General features: G+C 44.1%; 1 protein-coding gene across 1 annotated transcript in view; it reads left to right on the top strand.

The window, feature by feature from the left end:
- The window catches only part of TAF1B (TATA-box binding protein associated factor, RNA polymerase I subunit B), a 909,612-nt gene extending 906,938 nt beyond the window's left edge, over nucleotides 1-2,674 (top strand). Inside the window, exon 15 of the mRNA XM_086926356.1 lies at nucleotides 1,940-2,674. Within this exon, the coding sequence (XP_086782482.1) occupies nucleotides 1,940-2,144 (205 nt within the window). The 3' untranslated portion in view covers nucleotides 2,145-2,674. The remainder of the gene's footprint in view (nucleotides 1-1,939) is intronic.
- The last annotated feature ends 16,085 nt before the right edge of the window (nucleotides 2,675-18,759 follow it).

The raw sequence follows: 18,759 nt of genomic DNA, 5'->3' as shown, positions 1-18,759 counted from the left end.
AAGTAGACACCTATCATTAAATAGGTGAGTCACCTACAAGCGATCTGTTAGCTATGGGTGTTTTCGGGGACCATAACCTTATACCCGTGTACTTTTTACATATGACTCATATGAAATTATAGCTGGTGATGTTTTGAAATGTAAATGGTTTTTTGGATTAATGTGGAGATCATGTTTTTAGCACAAGTGTTCCTTCTTTGTGAAATCATTGTAGTGATACTGTAACCAGACACTAGACCTTAGTTAAGGTTGAAAAGTTATTTTGAGTGACTTACTGTATAATGTTGAGAATGTATGAATTGTTTTGCCTTGTATTTCTAATTTGAGTAAACTAAGATTGACTGTAAATATTTGGGTTGCAGCCCTGAAGAAGTCAATTTGTCCTATACGGACTTGACGAAACGCGTGTTGGCTGCGAGCAATCGTTTGATGAAAATTGGATTTGATTTGAAAGAAGATTGGACATTAAAAGAAATAGTGAAAACTATATAAAGACTCTTTTGATATTTTGAGTGCTCGGAAGGTCATAAACACTGGTATAGGCAAGCTGCTGTCAACATTCCAAGACCCTAATGCACATCGCCTCCCCCTACATTTGGCAATATGTTGTTTTGCAAGCGATTGAATGGGGAGAGAAAAGTAGAGAGTTCCCCCCTTCATTCTCCTAGAGCACCCGCTGCTATGCGCAGGCGCCACAGGAGGAAGGGCATAAGGCTTGAGAGCCCTTTCCTTCCCTTCTACCTAATTTATTTTCAGAAATTGAGCAGTTGGACGGAGCAGCAGAGGGAGAGGCATGGGCTGTAGAAGATCATCCTCCATCCTTCCAGTGCTTTCATAAAAATATAGAGGTGCAGGTACTCGCTATCCAAGAGTACCAGTTTACTTTGGAAAAGTGCTGGTACTCTCCTATTGCAAGTATTGCACCAGTAGTGAGTAGTGCTGATATTCTCCCTTTTAAATTGAAGAAGTGAAGGTTTTCAGTACCTTCCCATTTAAAGCTCTACATCAACTGATCTCACTGTCCGTGATAAGAGTTGCTTGTGGGACCGTGTAGGCCATCGTGCGTGGCCTTGGAAGTAAGTCAGTACTCATTCATTGACCACAGGATCCACAAAAAGAGGCCAAGGGAAGCTGCAGAGATCCGCAGGTATTTCTAAAGCTATTTCAATGCAGACATTTTAGGACGTAAGTACATTCATCCTTTGTAGAGTGTAATACTCCCAACAGATCAGAAGTGGCAGTTGTTATGGAATGGGGGTGTTGGTGCGGCGGGGGAGTGAAAAGAAAAATATAACACCTCTGCAAGGCTGCCGTCTCTCCCCTGTCATCTCTCCTCTGCTTCTCTTTCTGACTCCCGGAAGCATGCAGGCTCCCGTAAGCCAATCACAACACTGCTGTCACCAACATGACAGCATCGTTGTGATTGGTCTGAGTGGCCTGGTTTGGCGCTTAGACAAGGAGTAGGAGCCTGTGCATGTTCGCCACCCAGGCCGTGCAATTCGGCCAGTTGGAGAACATGCTAAGTGCGCAAGACTGTTTGGCCGGCCCATGATGGCCGGCCAAACTGTCATGTGCACATATTTCCTCCTCCCCCTGCTCTGACAGTCCAGTCCCGCCCCGCCCCGCCCTAAACCTAACATCATGTTATCATTTTATTTTTCCTTTTAGCACTGCTGCCAGTGACTTTAATGACCTTGTAAAACATTCACAAGTCCTCAGCTCGTAGTATCAACTCTCACTGGATGGGCCTTTAATGACCAATATCTCTCTCTGCGCAGGCAGCAAGTCTGGGATATTGCATGTATGTACTGCAAAGAGCTTCTATCAAATGTTAATTGCTTCTTAAATTCCCTCCCATCGTAATTTAGCGGTTTGTGCTGTGTGAACACACCGAGTATTCCTGAATATTAACGTACATATTTCTTCCTTGTGTTGGCAGGGAATGTAAGCATTGGACTGTCTATGAGGAATCACATTTCCCAAGGAGCTACAATTTTTTGCTGCAGCTCTTCGGATTTTTACTGAACATAGAAACTTCTTTGATCCATGAAGAAGTGTGCTTAGTTGAACGAAGACTGTTTAAATCAAGGTTTCAGAAAAAAAAATCGACAACTCGAAGGAGATGGTGCAATTATAAAACATAACGAGTAATGTAAAATTATCACATTTGAATTTTTGCACAATAAAAAAGTAGCAGTTTTGCTTTTTTGTACAACAACCAGTGTAAAATATTTGCTGTGACCTCTTTTGTATTTTTTCTATAAAATTGTATCATCAAACCAGTGTGATTTGTTGTTTTGTAGTACATGGACAAAGCACGTTGATAGTTGAGTTATAACAACTACCACTGTAAAATAGATTTCAAACTTGTGAACATGCCTTCATAAAAGTTTGCTAAAAATATTTATTTTTCATGCCTATTGATCAGAAAAAATGTTTTTCGGTCTGTGGTTTCACAGAGGAGTCTGAGTTAATTTACCATGTAAAAGTGTGATGTCCATTACACTGTGAGTGAAAAAATCATGGCTACTCACTGAAGAGTCAGATATTCCTTTACAAACGTCTGCCTATATTTTTTATGTATTCGTGTTTAATTTATATGTTTGATTACAATGAATTGTATTGATCATAAGAGCGCACCTTTGGAAAAAATAAATATTGACAGTACAATTCACTGAACTGCTTTCGGCTTCTAATTTCAAGATGAAACGATAAGTGTACGTCAGAGACCATGGAAACCCTCCCAAACCCTCTTTGTTTCTCACACACTTTTCACACTGAATTATAAAATTGGTCCGATGTATATAGTGTTTTAGTTGTCTTTTCATGGGACCGATACCTTCTCCCATGTTTTTCGGGACTGCTTCGCATTTGCTTCCATTTGCGAGCTTTGTCCCTCCCATTAAGTAGACAGGCAGTTTATACCTGGAAAAAGCTCTCTGACCTCTACTTCCCTAGAATGCTGTATTGGGAGTAGGCAGTATCCTAACACTAATGCTGATGACCAGTTCTTCATGAATCTTAGTCCCACAACTCTTCGTTCACTGGGCAGCCCCAAGCTGTGCCAATGGAAGACCTTCTTTCTTACAGGGTATTTGTAGTGGGGTGTCCACGAATCCTGTTGCGTGAAATGTTGTCGTGTGATGGTGTGCCCCATGTACAATTTTAAGTTGTATAAGTCTGCAACAAGCCGGCACTGCTACTTCCCATTGCTTCCTCCCAGTCCTCGTCTTTGAAAGGGCCTAGATCAATCAACCACTTTATTGTCGGCCAGGGCCATTGTAATTATGCGGCAGGAGAAAGCCAACTTATGCGGCAGGGTTAACTAAATTATGTGGCAAGAAAAGGCACATAATCCTGCGTAATGCAGGACATTTTCTGATAGTATTACTTCTTTATTTTATCATTTGTACACTTATTAAACACTGTCTGGGCATTGGTTGCACCTCATTAGTACCAGTTTAACAAACATAGCAATAAGCCACAGAAAGGTGACCAGTCAAACTTTACAAAGGACCTTTCACTGCGCAGCAACTCATCACTGTTTTCATATAACTTATTAACTCAAAACAAAAAAAATGTTTTGTTCAATTCTGTAGACTGTGCAGCAGGTTGATTATGTGGCAAATACGGCATATCCATAATTATGAGGAAAAAAAACGCTGCAGTCGCATAATTCCAGTAGCCCTGGTTCTCAACCCAGAGGTCTTTGGTAGATTAGTATTGATAGTGTCGTTGGTCTGAATTTCATCCGCTGTCCAGTCCACACTTTGGTATACAAGTTCTTTCAGAAATTGTTTGAGATATCCATCCAGTTCAGTTTGTAACTTACAATGGCATGACAGACCTGTAATAAAAATGTGTTCTCACTGTGCTAGCTTAAATTGCACCTGGAAGTCCGTATGGTTTCCTCCAACCATTTGCCAATATGTTTCCTAACTTTGACACATAGTGTCCAGCACATTGGAGTCTACTTAGTTGTGTTCCCCTTCCAGCTCATTAGTGTTATGGTAGTGGGCCATGCACTAATCAACATGGACATAGTTGGTTGCATACTTTCTGTGCTGTTCCCCTTAGAGTAAATGTACATACATTTTTGTACCCCTGGACATTCTGTCCATTCAGATTGAGGATTTTCCAGTGGACACTGTACCCAATTATTCATCACCACCAAGTGGGCTGCTATATAACAACCTCGCAGCTTGTATAAGACTATTCCTAATTTGCAACAAGAGCATTCAGTAGAGCAGGGCTTAACGTCTCTATTAACAACCTAGGAATCTTGGAATCCTGTTTTATATAAAGAATGCATGAAATCGCCTACTCAACTCTGACAAATTTCTGAATACGTAAGATAAGGCTTTTTCCAATTTCCACCTTGTTGGACCTGGCCCTCTCTGCAGGTCAATCCAAACGTTTTGCCTTCACTTCCTTCCATTGCTGAACCTATGTCTGTTGCTTCTTTGCTCAGCTGCGCTCTTTGCTGACCACCTTAACCTGGGCTGGTAAGAAACCACGAGTGACGTGGGATGTGCTGACTAAGCCCTATGCACTGGGTGGTTTTGCTGTGCCGGATATGAAGCTATATTACTTATGCGCACAGGCGCACTTTGCTGCCTATTGGGTGTCTGCGCCCCCGTATACCCTTCACGTGGCACTTGAGGCCAGCGCTGTTCTGCCGTACCCGTTGAGAGCTATGGTGGGTAACACTCACTCGGTGTTTGATAAGGGTGAGGTGGATACAGTCCGTTCCACGGCGAATGCCTGGCGTGAGCTTGGTAGGAGAGCTGGCAGGTTACCGCTCTATGCTCCTAGCATGCCGCTGTTGTATCATTCAGATATATCGGTGTCGAGTGAAATTGGTGGTTTGCAGGTCCTTCAGGGTGCCGGTCTTCACACTATGGGGGATCTCTTCCCAGGGGCCAAGTTCCTTTCATTGCAAACTGTGACGGAGCAGTCAACGAATGTGGTCATGGCTACCTTCATTTATGTCAGTCTCCATGCGGCCATACGCTCCTTATATCCTACATATCCGGAGGAACCCTTAGCACTGAGCGCTTTGCAGTTAATCTACACCGCGACAGACAGAGTTAAACTGCTTTCCAGACTATACCGTGCTGCTCAAGAAGACGAAGGTGGGGGGCCCGGGCTCTACTGGCTAGGGCCAGATGGGATAGGAGTCTGCCTGAGCCATTAACGGATGAGGAATGGACTGAATGCTGCTCCATGACTGGGGGCTATGTGGCTAACAGCAATTTCCGCCTACTCCACTTTAAATTTCTACATCAATGGTATTACACGCCAACGCAGCTGGTCAGGTATGGTCTTCGGGACACTGCGCAGTGTGTCCGGTGTGGAGAGGATGATGCAGATTTCGTGCATTTGGCGTGGGGGTGTGCCCGGGTGTATAGCTTCTGGGTGGCTGTGACTGAGGCGCTGACTAAGATGACGGCCACGGAGGTTGCGATGGATATACGATTATGCTTGCTGGGGCTTGCCTCTGGAGTGCCATGTAAGGAGCGGAAATTGATTGTACTGGCATTGCAGCTTGCTAAGCGGAGGGTGGCTATGATGTGGGGTGGAAGGCGGGCACCTGATGTGCAACTGTGGTTAAAGGACCTGGCCTACTGCAGGGATCAGTTAACTTGCTATGCTGAAACTCTGCCGGAGAAGTCCCGTCCGCGAGACATTTGGGCTCCATATACTGCATATATGCTTGCGTTAGAGGAGGACGACAGTTCTGATGGCGAGGGCGGGGATTGACTGCCTGGTGTCGGTGTGCCTGAGGGTTTGCCTGAATGAATGGTTGGGCTGTGCTGTGTTCGTCAATGGGATGTCTGTCTCTGCTGGTGAGTGTGGATCCGGGGGGGGCTGTCCTGTCTGTACCTTTCACTGTTCTTGCACGACGACTGATGGCACATGCTGGATTTCGTATCTGGGATTGCACTGTTTGCACGACTACTGGCAGTACCTTGCGTACCTTCTACACTGCTTTGCTATTCAGCATTAATACTATGGACTTTACTGTGACCTGGGACCGGGATTGTTTGGGCTGGGGGGGGTGGGGTTTGTTGCTGTTCTGTATTAAAACTATAAAATAAGACCTATAGGTGAAGAGCGGGGTACTCATGTGGAGGATGATATCGACTTGAACTGTGGACACTTGCCTCCCTCTGCGTACTTGGACTGTCCCTGCCTGATATCCTTTGATATGTGCTTGCAGATACCCACTGTTGATTTGATGGAAGCCGGCCCTGTACAGGGTTGTAGGCACACTGCTGTGTATGTGAGCATGTTTGAAATAAAGGTCTTGCAAAAAAAAAAAAAAAAAAGAACCTATGTCTGTTGGCTTTTAGGACTCTGTGCACTTTACCACTTCTAACCAGTTTTAAAGTACTTGTGCTGTCTCTGTCAAATTTGGTAAAATTGGACCACACCAGATTGGTACATTTAATTTGCTTGTAAGTCCCTAAAATGAGGGACTACATGTACGTAAGGCCTATAATGTTAATGCTACTCACTGGCAGGTAGCAGCACTCGAGTAGCCTTTTAAAACTTGTCTCAGGCCTGCCAATGCAGCCTATAGTGCAATTTTAAACTGCCATTTTGAACTGGCAAACAAAAACCTTCACCAGGAATAAAGCTTACTTTTTAATATTTATAAGTCATCTTTCAGTTTGACCCTAAATGCTCATAGGGTATGATGCATTGTATTTAAAAAGTAGGATTTGTGTTTTTAGGTTTTACATGACCTGGTAATGGAAAACTCCTAAAGTTGTTTTTCAGTATTATAAGGCCTATCTCTCCCATTGGCTGGCTCTCGGTTACCATATTTAATTTAGTAAATGCTAACTTTGGATTGGAAGCAGGTAGAGATATGGTGTTTACATTCAAAGGGATTGTAATTCAAAATCCTCTTTAATAGTAAAGTCAGATGTTAAGTCACAATTCAGAAAATGCCACTTTTAGAAAGTTTGTAAAAGAGGAATGAGCCTGTGCCTCTCGTTTTTTTAAAGCTGAATGTCTTTGCTAAATAGCCAAGCCCATTGATTTCAGTTTGAACTGGTGAATTTATTTTCACCTTTTTATTTTCACAATGTTTTATTCTTAGTTATTTCTTTCAATCTGAAAAAGACGTATGTTGTATCATATCAATACATCCTTGTTCTCAAAACAATTTAACAAACATAGTTAAATAAGACATAAATTTTGCAGTACAACATATATCACAAAGGCATTTTACATGAAAAACATTTTAACAAAAAAGACATCTAATACATATATCGCTATTAGTAATATACTTTTGATTATGCTCCTTAAGACTCTTTCATGTCTATATTCGGTATCCAATCTTATACAGGGCAAGTTGTTTTTTTGAGAAAAACTGGAGATTTTTTTCTCTAATCACAAATTTAAATTATTCAGTAGTCCCCTGAATATTTATCAGCCAACGCCTTTCTGTTCCTGGGCGCGAAGTACCAGGAATCTCATCAGGGCAATTGTATTTAAACAGCAATGGCGACTTCTGTAAGATCCGGCCTGTCTTGTGTTGATTTATTTACCAAACACAAGCCAGTCCTTTGTTTATCACTATCCGGTATGACCACAAACAGGTCCTTCCAATTGAAGTCCCCTTCTTATCCCCCCACCCATCAACCTGACCCAGTCCAGCCACCTTTCCTCATTCTTGCATCTGTTGTGTGCCTCACGCCTCTCCCATCTATTTAAACTCCCCACTTGGTGTTCACTCCGTCATCCATGTAAAGGTCAGATGATTCGGTGCAACTTGCTGAGGTGACTTAGCTGTTTGTGTTAGGACCCAGAAGGGCAATGGGCAAGAGACTCTGCTGCAAATCCTTATATCCTGCAGTCAATACATGATCTCCTCGCTCACAAGTAAGGATCTAACCTTCCTTCTTGAGCCATTATCTATTTTTATAAACTTCCCTTCTCCGTCTTCCCTTCTCTCTTAACATCTGTTAACCCGGCTCCCTTTTGCTTCACAGAATTGGACCCTTCCATCTTCAGACCTTACATCAACGGGATAATATCAGCGTGACTACGCCTGGGAAACTGGGCCATCTATCGGTGGTCCTTATACTTAGTTAATCTTGTAGCTTTGGAAAACAAACACACACTAGGGGCCTCTGAAGTGCAACTGCTTCTCCATCGGCAATATATCTATATCTGAAAATAATGTATTTCAGCTTGCACAGGTCCTGGTCAGAGGCCCAATATGTTGCATGTGTCCCTGATAAATCTCCCACCTTTGCCCCTGTACTCCAATAGCCACTTTCCACTGTGGACTCTGCAGCAGCCCTACTTTCTAAAATTTCTGACACTCACATTCTCCCTGGTCCTCCGTTATCTTCCCATTATGTGCCCTATTTCCTTCATTTTTTCTAACATGCCCATCCTATACCCCATCTAACTCCATCTTTACACCCAACACCACCAATACCATCCTTCCTTTCATCTCATCCTATTGCTTCTTTTTTCATTTCACCCCCTTCTACCTTTCACTTCCCTTGTCCTTTTCCTCACCCCACCTCACTTCAATCGTAGTTTTTTTTTAAAACCTCTTCATCTCCTGCCTTTGTTCTTTAATGTTCCTCCCAGCCGGCTTTCCCCTCCCTTTGATGGTGTTTATTTAAGATTCCCACTGTGTGTAATTTCTCCTCTGATTGGTTGGTTAAACTCTCATCCGCAGTCCCCTTCCTTCTAGCCTAAGATCTTCTATGCCACCCCCAGTTTCCTAATTCTTTTTTTTTTTAACTCTGCCTGCCATGTAACTGCGCCATTTCTGTCCTCCTGCTTCCAGCCACTGAATACGTATGTACTCTGCCTGGATATCCACCTGCCATTCATTCCAGGACCTGCTCACACAACCTTTCCAGCCCTTCAATCATTGGACTTCACAATGCAGCCAAGCCAGTTAAGTCCTTTCTCAGATTGTTTGAAACTGAGTCAGACACCTTCCTCCCCTTCACAATATTTACATAATCTCTCCATACCACAATCCCTTTGCTTTGCTCTTTTCTGCTTCCCCACTAATGCACGATCTATCAATAAGCCTATTCTGGTTTGGACCTCATCTTCATTACTGAAACATGATGACATACCGTCCATGAAGCTATTTCTCTAGGGAGTAATATGTATACGCAGAACCACAAGCCAGAGGAGGAGTAGCTGTCTTCAACAAAAACACCACCACCAAATGCTTCGCAAATGTATCACCTGTATATTGTGAGCAGGTGTTCCTCAGATGCCATCTACCTTCAATTTTTTTTTCTATTGATCCAATGTCCGTTTCCAGTTCAACTTTCATAGAAGCATTTCTGGACTCATAGCAACAACAACCATATCTCTTCACTCTGCAAGCAGGAACAATCACAGAAACTTTGCTTTGGCAAAGTTTGACCTGTTGAACTCATACAAACAAAGCCACCGATGGAACAAGACCGCTCAGTTAGAAAGGCGTTGCAATAGAAAGCCAATCAAAAACATGGTACACATCCCTCTAGAATGTGAGTGGTACTCAAAAGTGCAGAAATACCCCTCTGGAGAAAACGTCAACACTAATCCCATCTGAAGACCACTACAGTACCCGATCACTCCTCTGGTAAACCACTTCTTTGTAATTAGTCAGAAATGTATAGCCTATAAAGCAGTTTGGAAAGTTAGTAGTGAAAAAATCACTATGATGGCCGCAAGCTCAAAGGAGACATCAATAGCAACCTGGCAGACCAGCACAGATCAAAAACCACTTGCAGCCATACAGCAGCCAAACCGAACAGCTTTTCAATTCTGGACATAACAGTGAGCCTAGGATAAACATTTGCTCGTGGTGCAGCATCCACATCCCTATCTACCTTCCCCTCTCACTCATACGGTGCACTGTGCCTGGCGTAGGTACTGGCGCAAAGCCAACAATCTCTAAACCACAACAAAATGCCAAATAAATGGGCCATAGTGAAGGGGTGGCCATGACAGAAATATGTTTAACTATAGCAAAACTGTTTCATGTTTAGATTGAGGGTCCTTCTAGTGACCCCATTCACACACATTGATTTTCATATTCTCTATCTCAAGGGTCTGTGGGGAATCTTTGCCGCACAGAAACCTGTTTAGCCGCCACATCTACCCACCTGGGCATTGACTCTGGGACCCACCGTTTGAGCGCTAACCAGCTACCGGAGAACCCTGCTGCCGCCTGCCGACCACTCGCTGAGTGTTGCCGCCGAGCGGAGAGCGGGACAGGGAACCACAATTCCCATCAGCCCATGCAGGCTGCAACATCGGAAACCGCGCCAGGAGGCGCTTGAAATCAGCGTCAGCCCCGCCTCGCGGGACGCCGGGCGAAGCCCGGGCAAAGGGCGGGCCGTCTGTGGCCGTCAGGGGACGACAAGGGACGGAATGGGCCACCACCCTGAGAAACATTGACTACGATGGGTAAGCGCAAGCTACAAACTTCTGCAAATGCAGGCGGTGTAAAATCTAAAGTCCCACGCAATTCTACTAACCCTACAAATATATTGTCCTACCTTACCTCTGCTGTGGGCAAATTAAATAAAGAAATTGCAACCACAGAACGAGAGTTGGGACTTGAAACTTCTATCCTAGAGCCATCTGGATCACCTGTAATTGAAAAACAGGCTATTCCTTTGGAACCCGTGATTTGTATCAATGAAGTGATTGACATCTTATCTCCGCAAACTACATCTAGTCGTGAGGATGAAGCGGTCGTAAATATTCCCACTGTTAAAAGTCCTACTGGGGAGGCCACAAACGCAGGCACGAAACATGCAAAGAGGCAGACTAAAAAGTCTAAAATGCCGACGCCATCGAATCCCAAACAAGGATATTCTATATCTAGACATTTTGAAAGCTCTATGAGAGACATGGTTGAGGGTATACTCACTGAAAAACTGGAAACAATATTGACTCAGATCTGTAGGGACATTACTGAAACGCTAAGAGAGTGTGTTTTAGAAATTCTGAAAAAATGTGAACGTATAAACACATTCTTGGCTGTAAAAGATCATTCTCCCACTACTGTTAATACTAATCTGCCCAAAAAACCTTTAACCTAGCATACCGTGTTAAAGGGGACTTCAGATGATTATACTCCACCGACTCATCTGAATCCTCCCTCCTCACCTATGTTACACAGTGGGATAACACCCGCAGGTCAGGCCAAGGGTCTTGAGGACCAGGGGATGGCTATTGTTCCCGATAGTTCACACTCTCACCAAGAGATCCTTATAGTTGAGAGAGAGCATATCAAGAACAGGGATGTGGATCACAAACACACTTCTCATCTACCCCCAGAGGCCACATCGTATGTGGCTATCTTAGCAAATGTTCCCCCCCCCTAAAACAAGGAGAGTTAGAGACACAGAAAACCCTGTTAAGAAACATCAAGGTCTGGTGCGATGAAAACTGCACGGGTGGTAAAAATCTCTCTGCCAGTATAATTATGGGGAGACGGGTGAGTTGGGTGGGAAATAACAAAAAAAATCTTAAGGGAGATTGTCTCATTGTGAACTTTAATAGACCCTACGAGGCATCTCGGTTATTCTGGGATGCAACGGACATGCTCATACAAGAGGGAGAGATACAAGCACCACCTTTAGGGTTCTTTTATCATCGGCCAGAGTTACATAGGAGGAGTACACAGGAGAATGGACGAATAGCTACAGCAAGAAATCCAGTAAACCAGCCAGCACACTTAAATAGTTGGGCCACCCAAAAATCTGGACTACTACCAAAAGCACGTAATCCCAACACTACTGTGATTAATGGGGGTATCGTTACGTCAAACAGATTTACACCTTTATCCCATTTGGGTGATATTGATTGACTGACACCAAAGGAGGACTGATGTTTTTAATATCGGTTAATATAAAAGGTATAGTGAAGGAACTTAACACTGCCTCCCCTAACATCTTAGCTATAGAAGTCTCAATGCCAAATAATAACAAAGTTGTATATATTAACTTCTATAATGCAATACAGGGAGAGCATCCAAATGAGCATATCCACTCACTATTAAAATTTGTATCCTTATATAAAGAAGCTCAAACCACTTTTTTCTATGTCATCTTGATGGATGATTTTAATATTCATTTATGTGACTTAAACTGCCAGTATCTAGATTTAGATTACCCGGCCTATTCAGCTTATCAGCATTTCGAACCCAATGTAAAGGGGGCTGCCCTGGAGGATCTACTCACAGAGGTAGACCTGTTCGAACCTGGGTTCGCTGACATAAAGGATCGGGTTCCCACATATAATGCAAGGGATAGCGAAACCATTATAGATTATATGTTTTTATCTCCTGTATTGTTAAATTCCGTTTTATTCTATAATGCCATTCAATCCATGTTTAGTGACCATAACCCAGTGGTGTTGGAAATGGATAATACCTCACTCTCTTTTAACACCTTGGCTGCTAGGTGTTTTCCCCTCCTATGCTGAATTATCGTCATTTCCATCATTTCATGACGAGCTCAGCTCGTCATCAGCACAGCTCAACCGTGCATCATGACGAGCTGAGCTCGTCATGAGCATGGAAAGGGTTAATAAAACAGAGACCCTTAAAGTAATTACTGAGGTTGTAACCAAGGATCAGGGAAGGAGACGAAAATGGAATAAAATCATACCAGAGGAGTTTCTATCTGCAATCAAATCTAAGGTTGGGAATGAAATTAACACCTGTAGTGACCCACTCAGATTTGGGGGGGATGTTATACCATCTTTTGAGGCAATCTGTCATCAGGTCTCATTAGAACTTAAGGTGAAGCGACAACCGAAACTCAAACCGGTGCATAGATGGTTTGACCATAACTGCACTAAAATTCATAGTGAACTCCTGTATGCTTTAAATAAGAAGCCTAGAGACAAGTCTGAGGTCTCCTCTCTAAGGAGAACATACAAAACCACACTACAAACTCATAAAAATGAAATAAAAAAAGAGGCCTGGGATTCGCTATATGATAAAGCTACCCTAAGGAATAGTTCTAAATTTTGGACCATCGTAAATTCTCCCTTGTTCAATGGGGTAGAAAATGCCCCGCTAGAAGTTAACATCACAGAACGGGAACGGTTAAACCATTTCGAGAACATCTACGGAAGTAATTTGGAACTTGATACTTATGAGATACATTCTAATGAACTAGTGGGGTCTGTACAGAGTTTTACTATTAAGGAAGTACAGATAGCAATAGCTGAAACATCAGGACAGAAAGCACCGGGCCCCGATGGGGTACCGTCTGATATGTATAAAGCCAACTCTGACCTTTGGTCAATTATACTCACTAATGTTTTTAATCTAGCAGCAAGCTCTACCCCGGCCATTCTCCCTAAGACCTGGTCCCGTTCTATCATAATACCCGTATTTAAAAAGGGTCAAAGGGGGGACCCAAGATGCTATCGGCCGATTTCATTGATTGATTCGTCAATCAAAATACTGGGAAAAGTTATCCTGGCCAGGATAAATGCTTGGGCCACAGACAAAGCTATTTTATGTGATGCCCAATATGGGTTTAGAGGGGGAAGAGGCACAGAAGACCAATGCCTAAACCTACACCTTATAGTCAACAAATATACAGTAGCGTCCAAAGGTTCAATCTACCTGGCATTTATGGACCTATCCACAGCCTTTGACTTAGTCAACAGGTCAAGGCTGTGGAAGATGCTCCCGGAGCTGGGATTAGACCAGGCTTTGGTGAACTTCCTAGCTGAGCTGCATAGGGACCTTTCGGCATCAATTAGAATGTCGCAAGATGGAAAATGCACTGCTGAGTTTAAATCTGGCAGAGGGGTGCGTCAAGGATGCATATTGGCCCCAATGTTGTTCACACTTTACATAAACTCCCTGGAGGATGTCCTGGTAACTGTAACATCTGACATTCCGCGTATAGGAAGAAAGCCCATCCCTGTACTCCTATACGCGGACGATACAGTATTGTTGGCGAGAACACCTAATGCCTTACAACGACTGCTTGACTCCTTCGGGAAGTTTATGGAGAGGTTGGACCTGGTGGGCAATACAGAAAAGTCCCATGTTATGTCTTTAGGGAGCAGAAGGAAGTACTTTAAAACAGTCTCCTGTAATGACTCTATAATAACTAAGGTGAGAGTCTTCACCTATCTAGGAGTTGTGTTTGATGACGTAGGCACTTGGGCTCCCCAATTACTAAATAAAGCAGCTGGAGTAAGAAGATCAACATCCGCTATTCTGGGCTTTGCAAAGAGACAGAGTGGCAAACCAGGGGAAGCTATCCTGTCCATTTACAAAGCTAAAAGTGTGGCCATTGCTAGGTATGGGGCCGCAATATGGGTCTATAAGGATACAACCATCATACAGAGGGAGGAAAATAAATGCCTGCGAGCCCTTTTGGGTCTTCCCCACTCAACCGCCAGTTATGCTGTACACCTTGAGCTGGGGATGGGTTATATCTCAGATTATTTGAACATGGCACCTATCCTGAAATAAGAACATGGATAAACCCCAACCTAACTTTGAATCACAAGATTATTAAGGACTGTATGACCCTTGACAAGGTGGCGGAAATACAATGGATGTCTTACATTAAATCCATATCCATTTATCTTGGACGTCCAGAGATTTACTCCAACCCAGAAACTTTAATTAAGGCTGATATCAACTGGGTAAAAACCAATTTTATCAAATCTAGGGAGCTGGATCGTGAAGCAACAGAACTTTGCAAACCTACTGTGAGGGCTCATTACTTGTTGATATTGACAATGTCTATTCAACCATACCTGACAATTGTCACTAAACCCTTTCATCGATGGTTGCTTACCAAATTCCGTTTTAATCAATCGCACGTGCTATTGGGAAATTATAGGGAGTGGAGTAAACCAGAGGAAGCTGCTCCCTGTAAATGTGATTATTACTCATACCAGGACACAATGCATTTGTGTTTTTTTGTCCTTTTTATACGGAAGGAAGGAAAAGGTTTATCACTCCATTGTTGAAAAACAGGGGCTTCATACAAGTAAAACCTGCTTTACTTTACATACAGTTAATGGAATCTTCCGTTGTTATGTTTGGGGTAGCAAACTTCTTGGTAGCCTCCATTCGTAATAAAAAGATGAGGCAATTAGGGGAAATATCTTCTGATTAAATGTAATTTCATCAATTGAAGATATCTAAAAGAATTAACTGAGTATATACATGAATATGAACCCCCGGTTTGTAAAATGCTGTCCCTTAGAGAGTGTGTACATTTTGTAAGATAAACTGAAAATTTATGAATTTGACACACACTGTACATTATGTATATAAGAATTGTATATTATGTAAATAATTTTATATATCTTGTACCTTTGATTTTAACATGTGATTGAATAGCATACTTTTATGATTTTAAATAATCGAATAAAGTGGATTTGACTTGACTTGACTTGACTTGACTCAAGGGTCTGTGGGCTTATGGTTCTTTTGACAATCCTATTTCACCATCTTGCTCTTGTGGCGCTCCAACAAGTCTTTTTGTATGCTAGAGTCTCAATGACTGAATGCCAAATAAAGTAAAGGAATACTTGACTATTGGAAAACAAAGCTGATGAAGGGCAGACATATCCTAGTCAGTTGAGATACATTATTTGATACCCCATTACCTGACATCTATTTTCCATTGACTAGATATGGAATGAGTTCTAAGTTGCATGCACCATTGTAGGGTCAAATTTCCTTTAATTTGATAGATTCTAGCTGCAGTTTTCTTACCTTAAAATTATCCCCTGGAGTCAGACTGTATTCGGAAATTTTTCCTGAGCAATACCCCAGCCGGTAGGTGGCGTCGTTGGCATTGTCCGTGCCGTAAGTGACATTTGCGGTGCCTGAAAAGACGCCACCTAGGCGTACTGATGTCCGTTCTTTTCTTTCCGCACCAGTCAGCACAGATCCAGGAAGTGCTAGCCCTTAGTCACTTTTAGACTGCACTTTTTTGGGCATTTTGCTGAAGTCTTTTTTGAGGTCTTATTTCCTGGTGTGACAATAATGTCAACAAAGAAGCCCTGGGGCACCTGTCACCGACAGATTTTGATGACTGACCGGCACATTGCTTGCCTATGATGCCTCAAACGAGACCATGACCCATAGGCCTGTCCCGACTGCAGCGCCATGCATCCAAAGGCTTTGAGGGAGCTATCCCTCAAGATCATGGCAGCTCAAGTTACCAGGAATTGTTGTGGAGTCAGAGGTCGTCGTCCAACTCCAAGTGGTTGAGCCATTTGGGTAAGTGTAGGTCTCGCAAAAAAAAAAAGCGTGCTTCGACTTCACTTCGTCTGGCAAAATTAGAGAGTGTCCTTCGAGGCCTGGCTCTGTGGTTGAGCCAGCACTTAGGCCTACTCCACACCTCCCTGCTTTTCCGGGAGCTGCAGCGACCCCCCCTGTAGGGAGCTGGCTCTCGATATAGTGGACCAAAACGAGGTACACTGTTCAGAGTCCAGGTAACCCTAATTGGTTTACAGAGGCAAAAATGATGACACTAAATGCTCTCTTTTGTGGTAGTGTGGGCGCGCAGCTTATGCTGATCACAGGATAGTGCTAAGCATTTGTTGTACTTAAAGAGGCAATAAATAAGAAACATTCTCAAAAAGAAATCTGAGACCAATTTAGGAAAATAAGACGTATTTTTATGTAATTGTTTGTATCAATAACTTAGTTGTCAAGTAAGTACTTTTAAAAAATATCGCTTTCTACAGTTAAGTAAAATATTCACTTAAATGCATCCTTGCGCAGCAATGCTTTCCTGTGGGGGGAAAAAGGCAGTTATTTACGGTCGGGTCTGAGGGTCTCCTTCTGGGCTTATGGTCATAGAGGGCCAAGGCTCAAAGTACTTCCAGGAATTACTAGGTACCTGTCCTGGGGCATTCGGGTGCAGAGGCGCTGGTCTGGTTGATAGCCTTGTGTGCTACACTGGTGGAATGAAGGGGGTCCACCTAGAAACAGGCTGCAGAGGTCTTGGGGACAGATCCAGGAGCTCCCAACGAAGGACTCTGATCACAAGGTTAATGGGAGCAAGGGAGCACAGTCGGTTTTTGGTTACCTGGGCAGGAGCAATCGGTGCAGAATAGATAGGTCGGCTGGGCTTTGTGCGTCCAGGCCCTTGTGATTGTCAGTCTCACTGTGGAGGGTGCAAAACTCAGGAAAGCTGGGCTACTCATGAAGCGGGTCTCTGCGGTGCTGATGTCCCTCGACAGCTGCTCGGTCTAGGTGCTGTTAGTCCCGACTAAACTTTGCCAGGTGTACCAGCACCAGCAGTCCTTGACTGCTGCAAGGGATCCGGTACCACTGGCATTGGTGCTGTGCGGCTCTGGTTGGGCCTGGTGTCCTCTCAATCAGTGGAGGGGACAGAGCTGACCTCCGACAGCACAAGTACCTCTTCCTGGGTGGCTGCAAGGAAATTTTTCTTCCACCACCCTGGCAGTGAACACTGCATGGCTTTTGGTCTGCTATTCCCACGCTCTGTGGGATACGGTTGTGCAGATGCTGCCCACGGTCCTTGAGGAGGCTCGGGCTATTCTCCCCCAGGCTGCTGATTGGGAGGGATGTATCTAAGTTCACCATTAGATGTGTACTATACTCCACCAACTCACTAAACAGAGCAGTTTCATCGACAGTGGCCCTGCGGTGCCATGCCTGGTTGAGGGCTACTGGCTTTTCTAGGGATGTCAAATCCTCACTTGTGGATATGTCCTTTATAATTCCTGTCTCTTCAGAGACAAGGCAGATTTGGCGCTGGAGCGCTTTAAGGACAGCAGGGTTACAACCAGGTCCCTGAGCCTTTCTAAAGGCCTCTCGTCCTCCTCAGTCCACGTTTCGCTCCTTTCGTGGCCACAGAAGGGGTGTACAGGTGCGTCCTTACCCACCCAACCCCACTTCCTACAAGCTTTCCAGCCTCTGCATGGAGTGGGACGAGGTTGCTACCGGGCCTATAGGTCGGGTACCAGCGGTTGGTCAGTCCACCCCTCTGCCCCCCAGCAGCCGCCAAACCCTTCTATTCTACCCCTTTATCATCAAGGACACCCAGTGGGCGTCAGGATTCGTCATTTTTTTAAAAAAAACATTTTTATTGCAGAATTAGAAACCATTGCATACAATTGCTCAACCAGTACACTCATGGTGTCCCCCCGCATCAATCGTAAGAGCGTAGATCATACACAGCCATTCAGCCCGCATCCCGGAGGCCGGGCGGCACAGCGTCCCAGTTAGTAGCAAGACATCATGGTGAGCGTCCCTGAGGGACAATGGTCGAAATCTCTTTACGTATCTGCATTTTACCCCCCCAACCCCTAACCTATCCCCAACATCAGCCATCCTAGTCTAACATTCCAGTGCTACGGAGCCGCTGCAATCCCGTTCCCCGTTCCCTACGAGGGCCTCATCATGTCCGTCCCATGCGCCCCTGCCGCCTCCCGCTATCCACCCACGTTCCACAGACCCAGTAAGCAGTCCCAATCCAGAATCGCTGCCGTATCCAATCTGCCTCCCGGCTCCTAGCCCACCCCTCAACAGCCCCTAAAAAACCCCTAGTCCCACCCCGCCAGCAACCGCTAATGGTGTGTGCCATGTTCCTGACTCTTGCATGGGTCCCGCTACAGATCCGCTGATACCTCCGCACTCGTAAGCCTCGCAGTGTCCTCGGGTCCTATCCATTCAGTCCTCATCCTCCACCAATGAATCACGCAGAGCCTGCACTATCAATTCCCATGCACACGCTG

Source organism: Lissotriton vulgaris, chromosome 6 (genome assembly GCF_964263255.1).
Source record: "Lissotriton vulgaris chromosome 6, aLisVul1.2, whole genome shotgun sequence".
Lineage (NCBI taxonomy): Eukaryota > Metazoa > Chordata > Amphibia > Caudata > Salamandridae > Lissotriton > Lissotriton vulgaris.
Note: the sequence above shows the minus strand (reverse complement) of the source record. Positions and strands in the feature narration are given on the sequence as shown.